General features: G+C 39.7%; 2 protein-coding genes across 6 annotated transcripts in view; both read right to left on the bottom strand.

The window, feature by feature from the left end:
• Positions 1-9,303: 9,303 nt before the first annotated feature.
• On the bottom strand, positions 9,304-12,398 carry LOC124238230 (proline-rich receptor-like protein kinase PERK10). Its single transcript, XM_046658925.1, has 2 exons — positions 11,907-12,398; positions 9,304-11,465 (listed from the first exon to the last, which is right to left on the bottom strand). Exon 2 carries the CDS (start codon positions 10,057-10,059, stop codon positions 9,379-9,381), a length of 681 nt encoding a protein of 226 aa, XP_046514881.1. The 5' UTR covers positions 10,060-11,465; positions 11,907-12,398; the 3' UTR covers positions 9,304-9,378.
• Positions 12,399-12,530: 132 nt separating this feature from the next.
• The window catches only part of TANK (TRAF family member associated NFKB activator), an 86,227-nt gene continuing 77,010 nt past the window's right edge, over positions 12,531-21,747 (bottom strand). For all 5 annotated transcript variants that reach the window (XM_046658921.1, XM_046658922.1, XM_046658920.1 and 2 more), the window contains 2 exons: positions 16,812-17,392; positions 12,531-13,368 (listed from right to left, as the gene is read on the bottom strand). In XM_046658921.1, coding sequence (XP_046514877.1) covers positions 13,189-13,368; positions 16,812-17,392 — 761 coding nt within the window. In that variant the 3' untranslated portion in view covers positions 12,531-13,188. The remainder of the gene's footprint in view (positions 13,369-16,811; positions 17,393-21,747) is intronic.

Here is a 21,747-nt window from a genome sequence, read left to right as displayed (position 1 = left end):
TCTCATTATGATACTTTGTGTCATACAACATAGAATCTTTGATTAATCAAAACAGTTCTTATAATGCAGTCAAACTGTTTATGATTTAAAACAGTAGGATAGATTGAATTGAGAGTACAAGAATAATGTGGTAAATATCCTTAGAAAAATTTGAGATGAGGCTCCATTTAAAGATGGAACAAAGTAAGTACTGCTAGATATTGCGATAGTATATATGTGTTACATTGAAGCCCATGTATAAGCGTTATCTATGCATCAATAAATGTGCAGAAAATAAACTTTGGTTATAACAGTTATAGCTAATCTAAATTAATCTCAAAATTTGACAATGAAACACATGAATGTGTGACAAACATTCTGAATTTTAAAAAATGCATCATATTTGTAACAGCACCAAAATAATCTAAAGTCAGAACACTTTTTCTGGGTATAATTATATTATTATAATTCTCTACCTTGACAGATGACAATTTTAGAAAACTCTAAATACAATTTCTAGTATATGCACTAAAATAAAATGTAACAGATAGACAACTCACCATAGTATAAGTAACACATTCAAATTTAGTAATTTATTTTCCAGGTGGAAACCAGGCTTCTTGGAAGACTTCAAACTATGCCAAATGGTCTGATTTTACCATAGAGGTAGGCACTAAAGGACTAAATTTACTTCTGTGTAATTTTTGTTAACTACATTTTACATGCAAATGTCTATACAACCATGTTAATGAAGCTATAGAGAAGGAAAGAAAGTTGGCATTCCCATTTTTCTGTTTTATTCAAAAGCAACTTTTCAATTGACTTGCTATATCATTTTAAATCACTTTTCATTTAGTCATAAGAAAACAGAAAAGCCTAACAATGCATTCAAATTGGATCACAAGTCAAGAAAAATAATACCTTACTTATGAATAAAATTTAGGCTTGACAATTTTTCCTCCCATACCTTGTAATCTTCAGAACATAGGATCCTTCTTTGGAATCAGACCAAAAAAGCTCTGTTAATCATAAACATTTAGAAAAGGGCAATCTACTGACCAAGTGTTGGTTATTTAGAGGAAAGGATTTTTGTCCTTCTTATTAGGGGCTCAAAATTTCTGTACTCCAATGGGATTGGATGGTTAATTGACAGTTACCCAAAATCTTTTTTTCCAAGAAATACAAACAAATATACTTATATTCTACATGGGTGAATTTCCTATTAAAAATCTGGTATTCCAGCTTCAAAGCCCATATTGGTAATGACAGTGTACAGTATCCTTTCAACTGGAATGTTAATAATCCAAAACTTGTCTCAGATTATAAAAGAACTGTCCTTAGGCTTTAAGAAAAAGAATGTTTTTAAACTAAAAACACACTTGATTTGCAATAAAACTGAAAGTAATAAAGCCATAAGTGTAGGTGAGAAAAGAAGAAAAAGGCAGAAATAACGGTCGCAACTCCGCATTTATGGTACATGTTACAGCCAGGATTGATACAATCTCACCCCAAAACACCTAGAAAAATAAAACCTCCCTCACCCTTACACATGGAAGAGAATCAGGATTCCGACCCAAATTTCAAACTCCTGAAACTTGGAAATATCTTTAAATCCTCCAACACACCAAGGTCTCTGAAACCGGCCACATCCCAGAAACAGGCAGAACTTCAAGGTGAAAATATGACTATTAAGAATTCACAGATTAGCTGAAACATTTGTTAATCACCCCACCCCCGTGCTGGAGGGAGAGGAAGTCTGAAAGCGCTGGGGAAGCTCTGCTGTGAAAATGCCAGGCCCTTCTTGGGGCTTAGGTTGTCAACCTAATCCCAGCCACAACTACTACATGACTGGCTCAGGGCAAACAGTGCTCTTGGATGTGTGAGATTTGGAATGGGGTGGGGACCAGGATGTTAAGAAATTTAACCAATCCATACGATTTTTTTCTTTAAACATTTGAAAGGGTTGTGTTTATACATGCTGGGCAACATAAACCATAAATCTTGCTGGATTTCTGCACACTGCTGCGTGAAGCATACAAATGGCATTTCTGTCAATGGGAGGAAGAGACAGACAGAAATCAAGATAGAGACAGGCAGCAGCCCCACAACGTGACGCTTGTTCCTACTGCAAGCTGTAGTGGAAGGAGAGGATGACATCCAGAACAAAATGTCTTTTTCACGAGGATGCTGAGGATGCGAAAGCACTTGCTTTGTGATCTCTGTGTATAGAAGGAAAGATCAATGAAAAGGACTCAATTTCCCCCTTTTCTGGAATCAAAATATAAGGGCTTTTTAGTTATTTTTAAACTTCTTCCTGTAGAGTCCATTGTTGTATTCCATGGAACAGACAAAACTCACCAAGACAACAAAGACTTGATCTGCAGGAGAGAAGGTAATAAAGAGCAAGTCCTCTCCAGAGGGTAATTAATCCTTAGTCATTCATCCTAGAAGTCCCAGTTATAGTTAAGGTTAACGTTCAGGTAGCTTCTTTCTATTTCCTTTAAAAATTTTTTTAAACATTTCTTTTTTTTACAGAATGTTATACTATTAATTGCCAATTTGCATATGTGTGCAGCTGCTGTTTTGGCTCTGAACTCAATCCGATAAGCTTGCTGGAGGTATCGCAGAGCACTTGGCAGCTTTCCTATTTGAAAAGAAAGCCTCTCCCCACTACAGAACAGCTGATCGTCTATCAGCGATAGACCCTGATGGCGTGAATTACAATTACACTACTTTTCACACTAAATCTGGGTGATAGCTACTTGGAAAGAAGTTTCATCATTTTTTACCACAAACTGGAAAAAGAATTACATGGTCATGCTGTGCTTTTAAAGGCAGTTTGGTTCACTTTTGTCTATTTAACACCTAATTCCAAGAAGTCCATAGGCATCCAGAGATCTGAATGGCGCGTAATGAATTCACTGTTTAGATTGAAGATTTTTAAAATCTACCTCAAATTACATTTATTAACAAGGCGACCAGGAAGTGTTAAAGTTGTTAGACGCTTCATTTATTAAATAATTTGTGGGTATTTTCAGTTGTCATATCTAGAGTCATGGGGTTTGCTTATTTTTTTTAATTAGCAATCCAAAACAATGCTACTGCAATTTAACAATTCATCACATAATCTTGGGCTCTTCAGTTCAGCTGTTAATGTTAGATAATTCAGATTGTTATTTTGATCTGTTTATAAATGATTTAGGTTGCATTGTTCTGCGAGGAGAACTGCGGCAGCCGAGGCGAAGATCTTGCTCATCTTTCTCGAATTGCTCAGTGTGGCTGAGGGGCCTTCCAAAAATGCATTTTGGGAGTTCAGCGTTGAGCAGGGGGAAACGAGTGATTGGGGCAGGGGGCACTAATAATAACTTGACTTATTATCCTTACTTAGTTCACTTCGTTATTAATTTACATTTCCTGTCTGCTTGGAAACCTGAGGAAGGACTTCTTCGCCAAAGTGCATTTTATTAGAATCCTACATCTCATTTTCTGGGACGGCAGAAGTACCTCTTTCCTCTTCTTGCAAGAACGGACCAATCACCAGAAAATTTTAAGAGGCCCCTGAATATCCCTCTTCTTTCTTCTTACTCTCCCTTCAGATCTCTTCCCCTCCCATCTTGACATTTAAATCCATTTGTTTAAAAAGGAAAAAAAGAAAAAGAACAAGAGTGAAACCCACCTCAAGCAGCAGAAGTGGAACACACTCCTCCTGACGTAGTTAACCTAAGAGAAAAATAGATTTTGTTTTCCTTTTTTAGGCGCTAGCTTTATTAGATTTCTCACTCTCACAGATTATCCGAAGACTACCCATTGATTGATCGCCCGTAGAGCTGCATTTGGTGTAAAGAAAAAACTCACAGCTTTATTGGCTCCCAGGAGACAAAACAAACAGAACAAGATATTCATATTAATGCAAACAATGCAACAAATGAGGGAAGAATCGCCCGGCTGCAGCGAGGCGCCGAGCGGCGGCGGGCCGGGCAGGGCCGGGCAGGGCCTGGGCCCCCCGCCGCCGAGGATCCCGGGCTGCCCGACCCCGCTCCCCGCGTCCCCGGACGGCCGGCGGAGGGGCCCCGGGCCCAGGCGCCCCCCGCAGGCCCGCAGGCCCGACGGCGCCCGGCGAGGCCTCCAGCCCAGGCCTCAGGGAAGCGCCGCCTCAGGCCTCGACCCCGCCGCGCAGGCCCGGAAGGCCCCAAGCGCTGCCCTGGCTGCCTGCGTCCCCTGTGCACACGCCTCCAGGGGCCCAGCTCCCGGGGCTCAGTCTCCCTCTCCCTCCGGGGCGGGGCGGGAGGGGAGAACTCCCGGTGTGCCTCCGCGCCCACCTGAGGCAGCCCGGAAGGGGGGCGAGAAAGACGCCAGGGAGCGCCGTGGAAGGAGGAAGCGATGCGACGCGCATTCTCTCTTCGAAAAGCTCACAGGATCATGGAGGAGACTCTGTAAACACACGTTTAAATACAACACAACACACTGTATAATCAACAGCGACGGGAGTAGGATGTACAGCGGAGGAGCGACATTTAAGAGGCACTGAGCCTTTCCCTGCGAAATGCGGAAGAAAGAAAATTCCAGGCACGGAAGGGGATATTTGCTCCACATCTAATCACCGTCTACCCCCCGCCCCCAAAACACAGAAAGCGAAAAACTAGGGGAAAATTTAAGTAAAACTGGATTTCACATCTTTATAGTCAATGAGATATGAAAAATACGGTTGCCAAGTATTGCAAAAAAATTATCTGAAATTCAAATTTAACTGGGCATCCTGTATTTTTATTTGCTAAATCGGGCAATCCTAACTAAAAAATACTTTATTGAAGAAATCATACAAGAAGCAGGGCTTATTCTCTACTGTATATTTATCAGGATATTCGGGACATTTTTAAAGGGACTTTGCTTGGAAAGGAAGTGAGTTAGCCCCACAGCATACTTTTCCAAGCACATCGTAGGGTGGAGGAAGAAGAAATGCCTGAAACACTTGGAAATGTCCTATTTTGGAGGAAGTGGCAGTGGCATTGTTGACTCTTGACTAGAAAATGGACCAGCATTCCCTCCCTGAGGCTGGCTCCTTTCCGGGCCAGTAGAGGGACCCTAGCGAGTCCGGAAGTCGTGTCCGTTACAATGGTACTCCCATGTCAGAAATACATATCTTTTTTCTAAACTTTTACTATAGACCCACCTTACTTATTGCTATTTGTTTTATTTCGAAAGAAACAAAGTTGGGACTTGAAAACTTTAAACGTGGAAGGGCGGAGCAAAATCTGCTTCGAAACTTATCATGTTCTAACCTACAAATAGAGCTCATCCAGGCCTTGTAGATGCTGAAAGAAAAGACTTTCAAAATGGCAATGGTAAAACCTCAGGAAAAACTAAACAAAATAGTGGGTCTTTGCACACTGGAGTGCTTGTGTGTGAGTGTGAGGGAGTCCCAACGCTGCTTTGCGGAGGAAGCCTGCTGCTTGCACTTCTCCCTCGGTCCGCGTTAGAGAAAGCTGTTTCAAGAAAGCTTTATCACCCTGACTGATACTTTGGATTCCCAGGGAGCCTGCCTTCCTTTTAAGCCAATTGCTTGAAGTTGTATGAATACATCCACACAGGATGCCCCTTTCTCGCTGGCGATTGATGCTATTTAACAACTGCAAATGGAGAAACTATTTGTCTAATGAGAGCTGTTTCCTGTTGATTCACCAAAACTTGGAAGCTAATACAATGCTGAGACTCCTCCGGAGCCGCAGGGCCATCTCTAGAGTGAAGGCCAACTCTTGAACCAAATGACATATTATGTTTGGTTTAGAGAATGTTTTAGTTCCAGCTTAATAGTTTTAGAAAATACATAGGTTCGCTTCCAGTTTAAACTGGTTTCCTTTTTGTTTTCTCTCCCACAGAAGCTATAAACTTTGGTTTAGAATTTGGACTGTTAAAGAGCTAGCACGGTGGTTTGGGTGTTATGGTGAGGTTTGACTCCATGCTTTAGAAGTACAAACCTTTTTTACCTTCTCTTCTACCTTAGTTCCTGTCTCAAGCTACAAAAATACGTTCGACACTAGTTGTGCCCTCATTGGAGCAGGCATGAGAAACGCTGCACACTCTGTGCGCTAAGGTGCTTCATCCTCCCAGCAGAACTGTGCTGGGGTCCGTGTCAGGGCGGTGATAAATTGATAATCCCTAAATAATACACCCCATCCCATGGTCAGTAATGTCAGGCTCCCTCCTGCCTCTGTGGGTTAGCATAATGGTTAGTCTCTTTGTATACAAAAGACTTCTGATATAATCATTTAACCTTCCTGTGAAGCCAAGTACAAAGCCAGTGAAAAACTTTCTTTTTTGAGGTGAGGGATTATTATGGAAAAAATAGTGGCTGGAAAGGCAGGAGAGCTGGAGTTGGGTTCTAGCTATTTGAGTTGGCTTGAAGAACTCTTCATTCACTTTAGACACAGTTTCTTGTTTTTCTTGTTGTTTTGTTTTGTCCACACAAAAAGAAAATTGGATTAGGCAATCTTTAAGATTTTATTTCTAAAACAACTATGCCTTCAATTAATTAATACGTGACATCTTTTGTACGCTGCTTCCAAAGGATATAAGCAAGATATTCTTTTCAATTTATTCATGCTATAGCCCTAAACAACGAAGGAAGCGTGGGCACATGCCAGGTTATCTACAGTCCAGATTCCAAGGGGACATTCAAGTGAGGGAGACCAGTTCAACATTAAGCGGTTCCAGAGTCAGGTGCGAATACTTTGGAGGAGTGTGAGTGACGTAAAGACAAGCACCCTTGTACAGACAGGACCAGGGGATAACATGTTTGAGAACTTATGCTTCAGTCCTATTTGGGGATGGAAACCACAGAAAGAAGAAGATTGCGATAAAGCTAAGGTTATTTAGTAAATATATGTGGCATCATCATTCTGGAGGTTCTGGTATTTGCTGACTTTAAGTGTATGAATTTATCCACGAGTAGCTCTGAGGCTGGAGGAAGTTAGCAATCTAGTTGTAACAGGTTCTAGAAACAACCTAAGAAGCTTGCTTCCTCTTATCCTATCAGTGTTATAAGGTGATGTGTCTTTTAATTTGAGGCCCTCGTTGAACTGTAAGCTCCAACAAGCTTTCGCTAAACAGACTTCATTCACATTCTGAATCTGGTTTTTGTCTCACACATATTAAATTTTACAAAACAGAAAGAAACAATAGAGCTTATTAGGAAAAACTTGTTTTGAATCGTAAATTAAGCATAATTGAAATAGGCACATGTTTTAGCACAGTTTTCCCCCCTTTTTTACCAACTGAACATTTACATCTTTTTCAAAGCGCTGTGATTTTCCCCTAAAGTCTTAAGCTGGCACCACACACTTTCAATAAATGAGTCTTACATCATTTGTATCTACTGAGAGAAATCATTCTAATACTGTGGATTCCAAATGCACAGCCTTCTGAAAAAAGAGTTTTAAGCAATCATCCCTCCACTGTATTAATCAAATCATTGTGGCATTCGAAGAATCCACAGAGCTACCTAATTTCAAAGACTGTAAATCAACTGTCAGTTCTGACTGCTTTCAAATTATGCCCTGTTCTTGGAGACTGGAAACCTGTACATTCAGAGGTACACCTGACTAGATGGTTTGTTACTGAGAGATATGCCCCAGGTGGAGGCGTCTTCAAAGCCAATATATTTTCTTTATAACTGGTGTCAAATTGATGTATATATTAAAAAATCTTGGAAAATGATCTCAAAAAGGAAGCAACAGCCCAATGAGCCATATGTTCAGGGAACCTAACAGGTTTCCATTGGGACCAAATTTCACTTCACCTTTTTGTCCTTATGTGCAAATAAAAACTTCTCTGTAAATACACCATTAAAAACAATCATGCAAATTTGTGAAATCTATAGACTGAGAAGAAATTACACTAAACCCATAACAACCAAGTTGTTGGAAGGTAAAGAATTTGATTAGATAATAGAAATGCATCACATAACATGGAATTGAACTATATTTACTTGAACTCTATAGGTTCATAGCTTAAAGAGAGACTTTGCTTCTATAGAATTGGTTAATGAAGAAAGAGAGAATTGGTTAATGAAGAAAAGGCTGATGAATAGTTAATAGATTCCTTAATTTTGATAATGATGGAGCATCTGAATCTCCAAGTTTACATTACTAAATGTAAAGTTATTTTTTTTCCTATTAGATAGGTTGCTATTTTAACAGATTCAGATGCCAGAGAATTTTCCAAATGCCAGATAATATTCTAGCACTGAGAAGTCTGTGATGCACTAAGGGCAGAGAGGCCGGCTCAGTGGTTTCCCAAATAGTGGAAACCAAAAAGCATTAACATTTACTTACACACAATTCTTTATGTAATTCTTTTAAGAATTCTCAATTTTAAAACTTTTAAACATTGTGTATTATTTTAGTAGATCCTAACAATTTTGCATTCAGCTATTGTATTGTATTGTATATTGTAGACTATGCCTCGGGATATTCTAAAAGGAAAAATGATTCACTCTGTGCGTTTGTGTAGTTTTTCATACCATTAGATCAATGATGATGATATAAAACACCAAAATTTACTCATTTGTATTTTATTTTTTGTGTTGTACTTTTATCATGAAACATTACAAACAAAGAAGAGTAGAGAGAATAATATAAATGAAAAACTCGTGTATATACGACAGCTTTATCAAACGTTCACGTTTTACGTTGATTTAAATGAACAATTGTGTGTGTAAAGTTCTGCAATAGTAAAGGTTGGCAGGAAAAAAATCAGACTGCATGGATTATCTTTCAGCCATTTCCTTTGCCACCTATGGCTTGGAGAAGGAAGTTTTATGATGTTGATTTAGACACCTGGTTAGCTAAATAGGGAACGCGGTAGAAGGAATTGCATCCTCATTCAGTCCAAATGCCTACCAGTTCTCTGTAGCTGTGATCCCTTTAACCTAGTTAAGCCAGAAGAATGTCAATGTTTTAATGTTTTTTTAATCTCTAAGGGTACTTTCTGTAAATTTGTAATAGTGAAAATGTAGGAATAAAAGTGTATTTTAAGCAAAAGCTTGACGCTCAACAATCAGCTTTTCACCTCAAAAGGAGGAGGAAATTGTATCCAAAATCTCAGGTGCCGGGCCTTCCTCAACAGGTACAGGAGACCTTTCTCGGCAGACACTCGGGTTCCGGTGGATTTTCTGTGGAGGCCAGAACACCGTGCGGAGCAGCCAGGCGGGGTGCTGCCAGATAGGCCCCGGCCCCCTCTGGCCTCCAAGTCTCCGCGGCAGAGGGTGGGGTGGCCGGTTTCTCAAAGGCGCTCTCTCACCGCGATGGTTTAATGGTGTTTCTCTGGGGGACCAGAAGTCCCTTAGTCTAGACTTGGGGTCAGGAGGTCAGGCCTTGGAAGCACAACTAATGCAAAGGCCCTTTATTTATCTTTCCTCTCTGTGCTTATTAATCGGGTAGGTATCCTTCTGGCCTGATTGGGGCGCGGAGGGTGCTGGGGTCTGCAGGGCTCAACCAGGGAGGGGGACTTGGCTGGCGGCTGCTCCCGGGCGGCCTGGGGCGGTAGCAGCGGCGCTGGGTCCGGGTCGGGGACCTGCCATCCGTCCAGGGGCCTTCTTTGCCTTCTGGCCCCAACTCTCTTGCCACCCCTGGCTGTCGCTCGCCCTTCCCGAATTCGCTTGGCTTCCCACTCGCTGCCCAGCGCGTGCAGTGCAGCAGCAGAGAGCAGCGGGCGCTTGAAGGCAGGCTGCCGGGCCTCTTCCCTGGACGGGGCGCGGCCCGCGGGCCCTCGGCACCCCCGCGCGGGGAGCGCTCGCCGGCGGCGCGCGTGCGGCCCGGGCCACCGGAGGGTGCCCGCAGGGGACGCGGTGGTCGAGGTGGCGGTGGCTGGGTTCCACTCGCCAGCGGCGGGAAGGACGCGCGGGAAAGCGAGGGAGGAGGAAGCGGGTGGCGGCGGCGGCGGCGGGCCCGCTGGAAAGGAGGGAGCGCCGCAGGCGGGAGGAGGGAGCGCGGAGGAGGGAGGCCGCGAGGAAGGAGGGAGCGCGGCAGGCAGGCGGAGGGAGGGCTGATTAGCATGCAGCAGCGCTCGCGCGCCCGGCTCCATTGTTTTAACACCTCCCCTCTCCTCCGCGCCAATCTGTCACCGTTCAGCAGGCGAACGCTGCTGCCTCAAATGCTGCTCTTCTCAAATGAGACGGATAATTAGTTGCCCCGCACGAATGCCGCACTCTTCTCACCCCTGATTGCTATCACCTTCTTGCTCCTGGCAGTTTTGACACCTCGTAATCAGCCTGCTGCTTTTCTCTTTTCTTCCCGACTTCTGCTTCCCTCCCCCCCTTTCCTTCTTAGTTTATTTATTTATTTATTATTATTATTTTAAATGCAATCCCGGTTCCTATTTGGACGAGGCCTCCGCCGAGTTAACCTTACGCGTATATATGGGCGCATAAATGTGTACACGTAAAATAGAGTGTATGTGCGGGAGTCGGGGGCGGGCTTGCAGTTTTGCGGGAAACACCGCTTCCACGCGGAGAGAATTCTCTTCTCCTTAAGATATTTTTGGGAAGGGAGGAGTTGGGGAGAGGGACTGGAGGGGAGAGTTGGGGAGACCTCAATTAATGCTCTAAAGATCTCTTAGAAATTAACAAACTGGGGAGTCTCGGAATCTGCTGTCAGAAGCGTGTTTTCCCCTCTCTCCTCTAACAAGCACTGACAGTCTAATTACTGTAGCTACAAGCAGCTGTCGAGGCAGCAGCCCGGGAGAGAAGGCGCCACAGGCTGAGCGCACCCGGCCGGCCCCTGCGCCCGGCAGACCCGCCTAGGCCCGGCCCAGTCCGGGGAGGACGGAGGGAAGGGCAAGGCCCTGCACCCGAGAGCCCCGCGAGCGCGGAAGGCGGGCCTAGGAGCCAGCGGACGCGCTTTTCGTTTTATATTTATCAAGTCTTTACCTTGAAGGTTAAAAGATGTGAAGAAAAAAGGAGGGGACGTGGGGGAGTAGGAAGAACATCTCTTGAGCTTCTATCCACCTCTCTCCTACCTCCTCAAGCTCTCCCTCCCCCCGTGTTGGTAAAATAACCACGCAACCCGGGCTGAGGGGGCGGGGTGAGCCAGGCTGGAGTGTAAGAAAGCAGATGTCCCCGCTGGCAGCAGCCTCAGCCTCCGGGGAAAGCTGCACCGGGGGGGCCCTCTCGAGGACATTCACCTCCCACTTCTCAGGCATCCCGCTCACAACTGCCTCGCCTCGGCGGGGGTGGTTTTTTCAGACTCAGCGTTTCGCGTGTGCAGCTTTTTTACCTGGGAGCTGTTCTTACCCGGCCACGCTTAGCAGATGCCAAGATGCAGCCCCTGCACGACTCAGTACTAATAAGAGACAGAGGGAGAGACCTGGGGGGTGTTTCAAGTTGCAGCCAGGGCCACCTCTGCAGTGCGGGACAGGAGCCTGTTCTCCAGGCTGCCTCTCTTGTGGCCCAAGAGGGCCTTTGTCCCTCGGAAGCTGGAGCTTGCGGTAGCCTTGGAACCGAAAAGAAAACAAGAGTATTAAAAGTGGTGGAGGGGGGAAAAGGGTGGACTGGAGAAGAGGGGTCAGTGATACACTTTGATGTGAGTCACTTTCTGGGCTCTAATTTCCTTTGGCTGTCAGCAGGCAAGTAGATGTCAACTGTGTGAGAGGGGCTCTTCCTCTTCTAGAAAAGGAGAAGGAAAAGAAAATCCCTTTCACTAGATAGGTACAGTCGTATATTTTGGCTGGTACACGCTGGGAAGTTTTTATTTTTAATTTTGTGTGTGTGGGAGGAGTGAGTGAGAGGGGAGGCTGGGTGGGCGGGAGGTAGGGGGAAGGGAAGAGGCTTGAATAATTGTCTAAGCATTTCCATTCAGCCCCAGCGGCAATGAAAGAAAGATGTACACGCCTCAGAACCCTTCCCAGTGAATACCGAATAACCCCTATGTCACCTGGGTGAGGAAGATGTCAACGTGATGTGCTTGACGCCCTGAGAAGTCTCGGCACCGCTCTCGTTCTTCCATAAGTTAAGGTTCTTTACAGTGGCACAGGGGCCTGCTCCAATTCCCCATCCTAAACCTCCAGCTCTTTAAAACACTTGCTCCAAAGAACGCTTAAATTTCTGTTTTGAGAGTTGCAAATCAATGTTTACTTCATAAAATGGAACCCATGCCTCGAACATTTTTAAAAATTGAGGGGAAAAGAGAAACCTAAAAGACAATAATCATACGGAAGAAAATGAAAGGGAGGTCTCATTTTAAACAAAATTCTGCAGCTTTCTGCAATTTGGTATCCTCTCTCTGAAATACCTTCCAGTGGCTGCAGATCAGGCTGCTAACAATGAATAACAAGTTTCTCAACAAGAATGTGAACATTTCTAATATAAATTAATAAATATGGATAGTCCTTACAAGGTTTTAGATTTGCTCTCATGAAATACAAATGTCTCTTTAGCAAGTTTAGTTTGAAAAGTAATTTTAAAATTCAAAGTGATCTACTAGTTATAATAAAATGTCACTAGATCTGGCATCACTCTTCTATCAGGTTACTGGAAAGAAAACATGAATTTTATAAACTTCTCAAAAATGTGATTTATTTTTTTACTCAGGAACAAAGACCACATTAATAATCACAACAGAAGTAACTTTTTAATATTTAACTCATTTTGTCATGTAGCTATACACATAGTAAAAATTAAAACCATGTATATTATTTTAAAAAATGTAAAGTGTTTAAATATTCTACCAGTGATTTTATCACTGGGCAACAAATGTCTTAGGTTTGGTATCTACTTAGATTTTTATGTTGTCTGCTATTCTCTATTAGAGGTTTATTCAAAAAGAACGTCACCTATAGCATAAATAACCTAAATTTTTATATGAAAAAACTCTATAAACATTTGACATCACCAAATTCAATAGATCTAACTAGAAATCCAAGCAATAAGCTTAGATATTTGAAACAAAGATAAATTATGATTATATAATTCCATAAGTCACATACATAAATTTTGAATTATGGTGGTAAACACTGTAAACATGAATACAATGAATTGCAGTTTTGTACAGAATGATCTTTTAAAAGATAATAAAAGTTACAGTATACATTTAGAAAAAATTAAAATAGGTCTGACAGTAGATTCTTCAATAAATGATCCTGAACTAAGTTTGCTATCAAGTATTACAAACCCCAAATCATCACACAGAACTTGGTGTGTCTGTTTTCAAATGAGTCTTAAGTCTCCCCATTAAAGTGTGAATTAAGATGCCGGAGGAAATCCCCCCTGGATGTAATGGATGGTGGGAAGACTGCTTGACAGAATTCACATACTCGAGGTATATGCAGTTCTGCACCCGTGCCACTGAGTACCGATGATAAGTCACTGTCTTGATGAGGAAAGGGCTTCCAAACGGGCTGCAGGGAACAAATAAACAAAAACATCTTCTGTTATTTGTATTTAAAATCAACTTGCATTGAATTTCAAATTCCCTAATATGAAAGCAAATGACCTTTCCATAGAGTTAGCATGAGGACACGACTCAATTCTCTTTTTCATAAAGGGCACAACTAAATTTTGATTAAGAATCACTTAAAATAAACATTCATGCACTTTGTCTTCACATATTTAAAAACCTACCAGCTTTAACATCAGCACATTTTAAAACCCGTTATCACAATGGCAGTAATTTTGGAACAACAGTCAATAATTGAGACTTTTAAATATTAAATTCTATCTTTTCTATTTTACAATAGAAACCTTAACTTATAGGGCCTTTATTAATACATAGTACACTAGACATGATTTGTGTGTACATGCATTTTGATCAAGAGCAATTTAAATTTCACTATTTATAAGCAAATATACAATGAATAAATCATATAGAAATGTGGTGTTTTGATTTCTGAAATTCTTTTCTTATAAGGAACTAAACAAATTCCATTGATCAGTTGTTTTTTGAAACCTCAAATATTTAATCATTCAACAAAATCTAACACTGGATGCATTCTTTTGACTTCTTATTTTGCTCCTGTTATATAGCGCAGAGTTTGGTCTTCTTTACTCTTTCTTGCAGCTGAATAAAGTGAAACCTGCCCATAGGTGCCCAACTAAAGGATTATGGAAAATCATAATTCAACAGAACTACCTCCATTATAAGCAGCACATATATACCCTTAAATGTTAACTGCATTTATTATTTTTTTAAAAAAAAGTCTAGAAGGGAAAGAAAAAGCATTTAGTTCAACAGTAGGTGCTCAATAAATGTCTGTGGACTGGAATATCTTCTTTTTCTAAAATGTGCTAAGCCAAATTATTTTTTAAATTTGCATTCTTACCTTGACATAGGTAAATTACCTTGACATAGCTAAATTTTGATACTTTGAGGAAAATCACCTCAAAAAGTCAATTTAAAGAGACCTCTTTGCACTCCCATTACTAATATGTTTTTAAAGTAACAGCCTAATCCAACACCTGACACAGCATTAGTTTCCATTCCCTTAACCAATCTCTTTCATTCTATTAACCAATCACTTATATAAAAACAGTATATTACTAATTGAAGCATTTGGGTTTCACGGCATCACTATTTTCTTATAAACATCTTACTGGACAGCTGTGTACAGTTGGTGTAAATATACAAAGTCTGTCTAAGCACCGAGATACATTAAATATCAGTACAGAGGGCTTATAATAACACTGACCCAATTCCTTGTGAGAAGTGGCAATTTTATTACAAAAAATAGTAATATTTAAGTATACATTTTGAAATTTGGGGTAAAATTTTCTTTAGAAAAATCTTTCTTCCATGATAAAAGAAGAGCAGTAATAATTGTGAGTATATAAGCAAAAATCTAGTTAGAGTTAACTAGATTTAAAATTCACTGTTTGCAGTTTAAACAAAAAGTACAATCGATTAATATGCATCACTCTAATGGGAAATTTATATGATATAAATAAAAGATTATTATGTTAAAGATAATTCTTAAGGTCTATAAAATAGTAATAAATAGACTTAGAAGCAACTTAGCTTCTAAATTTGGTGAGCCAATCTTCTACTGCCAATTTATCTTCAAAGTCCATATCTATCCTCCTCTATTAGGAGCTATTAGTTCAGATTTGATCTCTTCCTGGAATTCAGTTGGGACCCCAATAACTGACTCAGTAAAGTAATAAGAAAAGCAAAGCACATAGAACAAAAATAAGAAGATAAATTTTAGACTTTATGGTAGCTAAATGTTTAAAAAAAGGTGTTAAGTAGTAATGACTGATATACAGTAAAAATTTGAAATATGTAACCAAAATTTCACTTCTCTTTGTTATTAGCAACAACTCAAGGATTCTGTATTTATCATACTAGCCTTATTAATGCACATATAATAGCAAAATGTTTTTAAAAACCCATTTTAAGAAATATTCTTTCAATCCTAAACTGTAACATGGCCTTCAAAACAAACTAATTTCTTTGCCTTGTCTGCCAAAATATCAATTATCTAACCTTATGCCCCATGTCTTGTGACAGCTCAACACCAATTCTCCTGCATTTTTTAAGCTGAATACTTTTCCATCAAGTTGTAATCACATACCAGCTGTTTCCCTTGCTGTAGCATAGAAAGCAAATGCACAATGCAGGGTGCCATCTACTGAAACATGAATGCACAGACTAACTAGTAAAAGAACAAGCAAGAGAGAGAATGGAGAAAAAAGTAACAAGCATTAGAACTGATGCACTTCACAGCTCCACAGGAATTCTTCTTGCAATAAGTGAAATTGTTTAATTTGTTTCATTTAGTAGTAACTATAACTGAGATGATGATGTGAAATAAGGTATAATGTAGAACATAAATGAGTTTATAATGAAAGCTTATTGTCAGAGATGCCTCGTTTCCCCACTACTAAAACATACCACAGCTTGATTACTACCTCCTTTGTATGCTGATTTAAAGGCTATAAACTATAAGAGTGCTTATAAAGCCAAAGGATATTCACCAAGTTGCTTTTTTTTGAAATTAATATCTCAAGGCAAAGAGAAATCAAACAAATGTTTGCAAGTTATAAAGACATTTATACTAATCTGTATTTTCATGAGCTCCTGTTTATTGTAACAATTATATATTTTTCATTTGCCTTCAGGCATTAATTTTTTTTTTTATGCTGAAGGAATCATTCTGTGATAGAACCTGAATAAAAGGGAGGATAGGAATGGACTGGGGGGCTGTAAGTAGTCTGCAAGCTTTAGAAACATTAAAGTATTTGATTAAAATCATATGTATGCAGAGACTATTTAAAAAATATATTAGGCTGCATGTTCAGTGCCAGATTAGAAACCAAAACCAAAACCAAACCCTACAGACTACGTACTGCGTAACTGAGAATGAAATAGAAGCATTAATTGAAAGACAGTTCATTTGTTTTGATAAATAGGAATATACAATATGATTATTTACTTATGAAAAATGCATTCTTGTAAAGATGAGTATGATATAAACTTTTTAATAAAAAAATGTCATTTGTTTCACAGTATGAAATTTAATATAGAATCCCATTATAATACTGATGCTGAGTAAAAAAGCTTTGAATAACAGGGGCTAAGAAAGTGACACACTAGATATGGATAAGGCTTACACATATTTTAAAATGTGCCATAAAATTTAAGGTACTTTATAACAGAGTTTTACCATATTCATCTTTTATAATTTCATGTCATTTATTATAGGACTTGGATTTCTTATTGAAAGCTTAATTTGGCTAGTCATTAGTTTAAAAAGGATGTCTGATAACCTGAAAGAGATGCGTATCTGTGCATGTATGGCAAAATGTGTGTTCACACATAATATATTTGTTACTGTAAAACAGTTACCTGCTGTGGTCCTCGGATGGCTTTTCCAGGGGAATCGAGTGAAGGAAAAGGTGCATCAGACGGGTCCTGAAGTGGGAATATATTTACATATAATGCATTATGATCTCCAGGTGGCAAACACGGAGCTCTATCCAGAGCTGTCCTGATACAAGTGTTTACAGGATTTGAGGGTTTTGTTTTGTCAGTTGTTTTAAGGTTTTGTATAGCTGAAGCTATGGGGTCAATTCCCTGAATTTCAAATAAGGTTTCTTCTGTTTTAACAAAGTTTCCCGGGTTGTCTCTGAACTCCACATTAAATTTATCCTGGCACACGGCCTCAGATGTGGCAGGACCAAGGACGTTGGGTCTTTCTGCAGTGCTATGTAAGAAAGTAGAGTCACTGTCCATAGGTGGAAACTTGATGTTCAATTTAGAAAGTGATTCAAAAGAGGTGTCTTCCTCATCTTGGCCCAGTCCTCTCGGTGTGACAGATGTGATGCATGGTGCACCTCTATTTATATCATCTTTAGCCTGAGGCTTAAACAGCACTTCTTGTTTATCTGTTTTATCTGTACACTGTACAGGCACAGAGCACTGTGTTTCTGCAAGGAAAAGAACACAAAAGGAAAACAGTCGTATTCCAATCATTCTTAAAAATCTGAATGTTCAATTAGCTTTGGACAGATGAGTATTATTTTTCCTACTAGTTTTTATGGCAACTGAAGACAGTTGGGATTTTTTACATTTGCTACCATTTACAATTGCTTATTAGTTGCAGTTTAACTACTTTGTCTTTTCCTAGGTGTTTTGCTGTAAGCTTTGCATCTTGTTCACAGTTGTACTGCTCTACACTTAAAAAACATTTGCTTGCAGTGTATACATTTAAACATTTGTCAGTAATGGAAGCTGCAACTGTGAGCTTGCTTAGACAAATCAGTTGTTAAAAAGGAAAATCCCTACTAGGCATATATATATATACACCATACAGGTAAGAATCTATATGAATTAGGTGATTTATTCCCCCTAACATCACTGTGTGACAAAGTTATCACCAATCAATTTAGCCATTGTCTACTCGCAATAATCTATGTGAGGGAGTGGTGGTGGTGGGGGTTAGGGAGAAAGAAGACAGTGGAGGCAAAAGAAGAATGTAATTTGGGGATGCATGTTCAGAAAATTTTATGTGAATACACAATTTTCTCATTTTATATATATATATATATGGCCTCTGTGGATAACAGGTAGATGCCAGGGTCTCTATAGCTTATATATCTAGAAGTCACTTACAGAACAAATTCGGCTCTCTAGGACACAGGCAAAAGCTAGAAAGTAAGTAAACAGAGCTTCTGAGGAGTCAGAATTAGAGCCACAAGCTCCAGAGCTACATAAATTTTGCTCTTATTCTCATTTTAGATTTATTCTAACAAGCTTGATGATGTTTCCCTAGCTCACAGCTGGTTAGAAGCAGCAAATTACAAGGTATGGATATGAGTTGTTGAAGGCAGACATAGATATCAACAAGAGCTGAAAGCATGAGAGGAGACAAGGAAAACAAAAAGCAGATATAAGAACTTGGAAAACACTACAGTCTAGTGTAGGGCCAACAAGGGCTACATTCTCTGCAAAAAAGTAATGATCAAAGCACTCTCCATGTTGATGATCCTGAGACACTAGAAAAAGCTAAATTGTGTACCACAATGCTATTTCAAGAAGGCAGTGAGATTGGAGGTTGGTAACGTGCATACTTCCATTAAATGGACAAATGATAAACATTAAAGAAATTAGCACTTTATTGTTTTGGGTGGGGAAGACTGGCCCTGAGCCAACATCTGTTGCCAATCTTCCTCTTTTTTCTTGAGGAAGATTGTCGCTGAGTTAACATCTGTGCCAGTCTTCCTCTATTTTTTGTACGTGGGATGCTGCCATAGTGTGGCTTGATGAGTGGTGTGTAGGTCTGTGCCTGGGATCCAAACCCATCAACCCTGGACTGCTGAAGCGCAGCCCGAGAACTCAACCACTACACTACTGGGCCGGACCTCCAAAATTAGCACTCTAAAAAGGTAGTGGTCAGTGAGGTTGTACATTTACAATGGAGACTTCAACAGTGATGCCTATTTATGCAGACAGGGTGTGCAGAGCACTTTGCATAGTGTCTGTCCAGGTTAGCAGGCACTTAAACGTCAGCTCATTTCCCTTCCTCTGGTCTTTGCATCTCAGGACACCTTTCTATCTTTTGCCACAGCACATTTCAACATGAGAAATCTTCCGTTTGGACACTGCTGTAGTACAATGCAACCAACTTTTTGGTTCATCCTGTTATATATCTCCTGCTTCTCTTTAGTACTTATTATCTTCTCTTACTGGATTATTACAATAGCCTTTGAATTGCTTCCTTGCCTCTAAATTTATCTCATACTCAATCTATTTTCTACATTGCATCTCCCTTACCTCCCCTTAGATTTCTAAAGTATAAATTTGGTCATGTTATCTTCCTAATAAAAACTTTTCATGGCTTTCCAAGGCCCTCAGCCCTTAAAGTCATACAAAACTGTTCATGATTGGCCCCTGGTCCCCTCTCCATGCTCTCATCTTTCACCATACCTGTTTCACTCCTTATTCCAGCTGTAATGAACTTTGGTACAGTTCATGTTCTCTTGTCTTTGGGCCTTTGCACATGCTGTGTAGACTGCCTGAAATGCCCCCTCCCATTACTCTTTGCCCAACTCTTATTTGTTCTTTATGTCCCTGGATGACTCTCTCCAGCTTCCCAAGACTGGTTTAGGCTTGACTCTTGTGTGCCCTGACAACTAAATACTCTGCATTGTATTTGCAAGTCTATCTCTCTTTCTCCCATTAAAGTAAGGTTTTGTAAGGTCCTGAACTATGTCTTGCTTCCTGCTTATCCCCGGTACCCTGTCCTGTGCCTGGCACATGGTATGTCCTCAATAAATACATTCTGGATGAATCTGGATTCTCTTCCCTGCAGAGCCAAGTATAATAATCTATATTTACCAGATAATCTGACTAGGAAAAGTACGGTAATTGAGACTAAACTCCAATGTTTAGCAGGATTTCTTTGTCCTCTGAGGTTCTCAAAGTCCATTAACTCTCAAGTAGTCATTTTTCCTGGTAGTAGACTTAAGAGTGGCAGGAAAATCTAGGAAACAGTACTTTCTTTGTAGGTTATAAATTTGTTAATTGCAAATAACAAATCAGGAAAACCAACTGTTGAGGTAACCAAATTCTGTAACACCTAAAAATGAAGAAACACTTATCAAAATGATACTCACAAGGAGAACAGGGTGAATGCCAAAGAATCTGCTGCTGCTGCTAATGACTACTAACATTAATAGCACTTCTACGTGCCATGTACTGTTATAATCACTGTATGTGCATTAATTCATTTAATACTCAAAACAATCACATGGTAGGCACTACATTATGCCCACTTTACACGTGAAGAAACTGAGACAGGGAGAAGTTAATTCCAAGTTACACAGCTAATGAATGAGTGGTAGACCTGGCACTGAAACCCAGGCAGCCTAACTCTAGAGCCTGTGCTCTGAACTGCTATGCTAAATTGAACATGCTGGTTTCTATATATAGAGGAGTCCCCCAAACGACAGAAATGTGCTTTAAATTTCTTTTCCAGTAGTTGACCTATCTTCATTGTGAGCAAAACACGGAAAACCCAAATAGCTATAATAAAGCAGATTATTTTCTTTCAGGATAGCTAGCTGGCATAAGTCAGCCACATTAAAATAATCTTCTGAATTAATGTGCTCAAGCATGAGAGTTACTATTTACAAAAAAAAAAAAAAAAAATTAAACCTAAGATTTCTAAGGCTACTAGAAATCCAGGCTTAGAAAACTTAAAACTCAAACAAGGCGCATGAAAGCACTCGTCATCCTGACACTATACTGAGAAACTTGATCGGGTGAGCAAACTGCTTTTCTATTTTGTCTATTTTAAGAACACTTACTTTTTCAAGGAAAAAAGTAAAATGAGAAACATTTTTAGATTTCTATATTTTAAATACTGCCTGTCTATTTGGATTGCTTCTCAGTTTTTACCTTGTATATTGACAGAAGAAAAAGATCTGATGGTTGTTTGTAACCTCTAATTCTATATTCTTCTCTCCTGATCTCCACTGAAATAGGAACCTTCTTTATGGACCAAATAGTATATTTTTTGAAGCCACATTTGCGTAACTATACATTTTATCTTTATCCCTTCTCAAGGCTATTGTCATATGTGGATAAGAACGAAAACAAAGTAATAAAAATGAAATGTACAATTCTACTAAGAACTCAGCAATTTTCATGAATTATATCTGTTTATTTAAAAGTAAAAGTCAAATTTGAACAAAAATTAACATAGGGACAAAAATGTTATATATACTCTTTCTAGATGTGTTATACAAATCACATTTGAAATAGTTTCTTTGTATTTTTATTCAATGTAATGTTCATCCTTGAAAAGCCTGAATAGGCATCTTTTTCCAAAACATTTCTTCTTATTTCTTTCTCCTCGTGATCTACTATCAGAAGTACAATATTTGATATTTTGGTTTCTGTTTGAACCTAGCAAAACTTCACTGGAGTCTGTAGCACAACAGATCTAAAAGATTTCAAGGATAATGTTATATTTATTATTTGTGACACAGTTAATACAAAGTATAAGAATAATGTTAGGAAGCCGTTTTAGTGGGGAAGAAATTGAAGTTAAACACTCAGTGTTCTAGTTGACAGATACGTACTCAGATTTAGACCTGTGCAATTTAAAAATGGTCAAAGTATTAAGCCACTGATAATGGGGTAGGTTTTCTGTGTAGCAATGAATATCTCACCATTACAATGTTTTGATAAGATGTTGATGTTCAAAAAAGCATGTTTATGAATTCTAGGTACTACATCTCTATAGCTACTATATTTTAAGTAAAAATGATTCTTTTAC

This window comes from Equus quagga, chromosome 4 (assembly GCF_021613505.1).
Source record: "Equus quagga isolate Etosha38 chromosome 4, UCLA_HA_Equagga_1.0, whole genome shotgun sequence".
NCBI lineage: Eukaryota > Metazoa > Chordata > Mammalia > Perissodactyla > Equidae > Equus > Equus quagga.
Note: the sequence above shows the minus strand (reverse complement) of the source record. Positions and strands in the feature narration are given on the sequence as shown.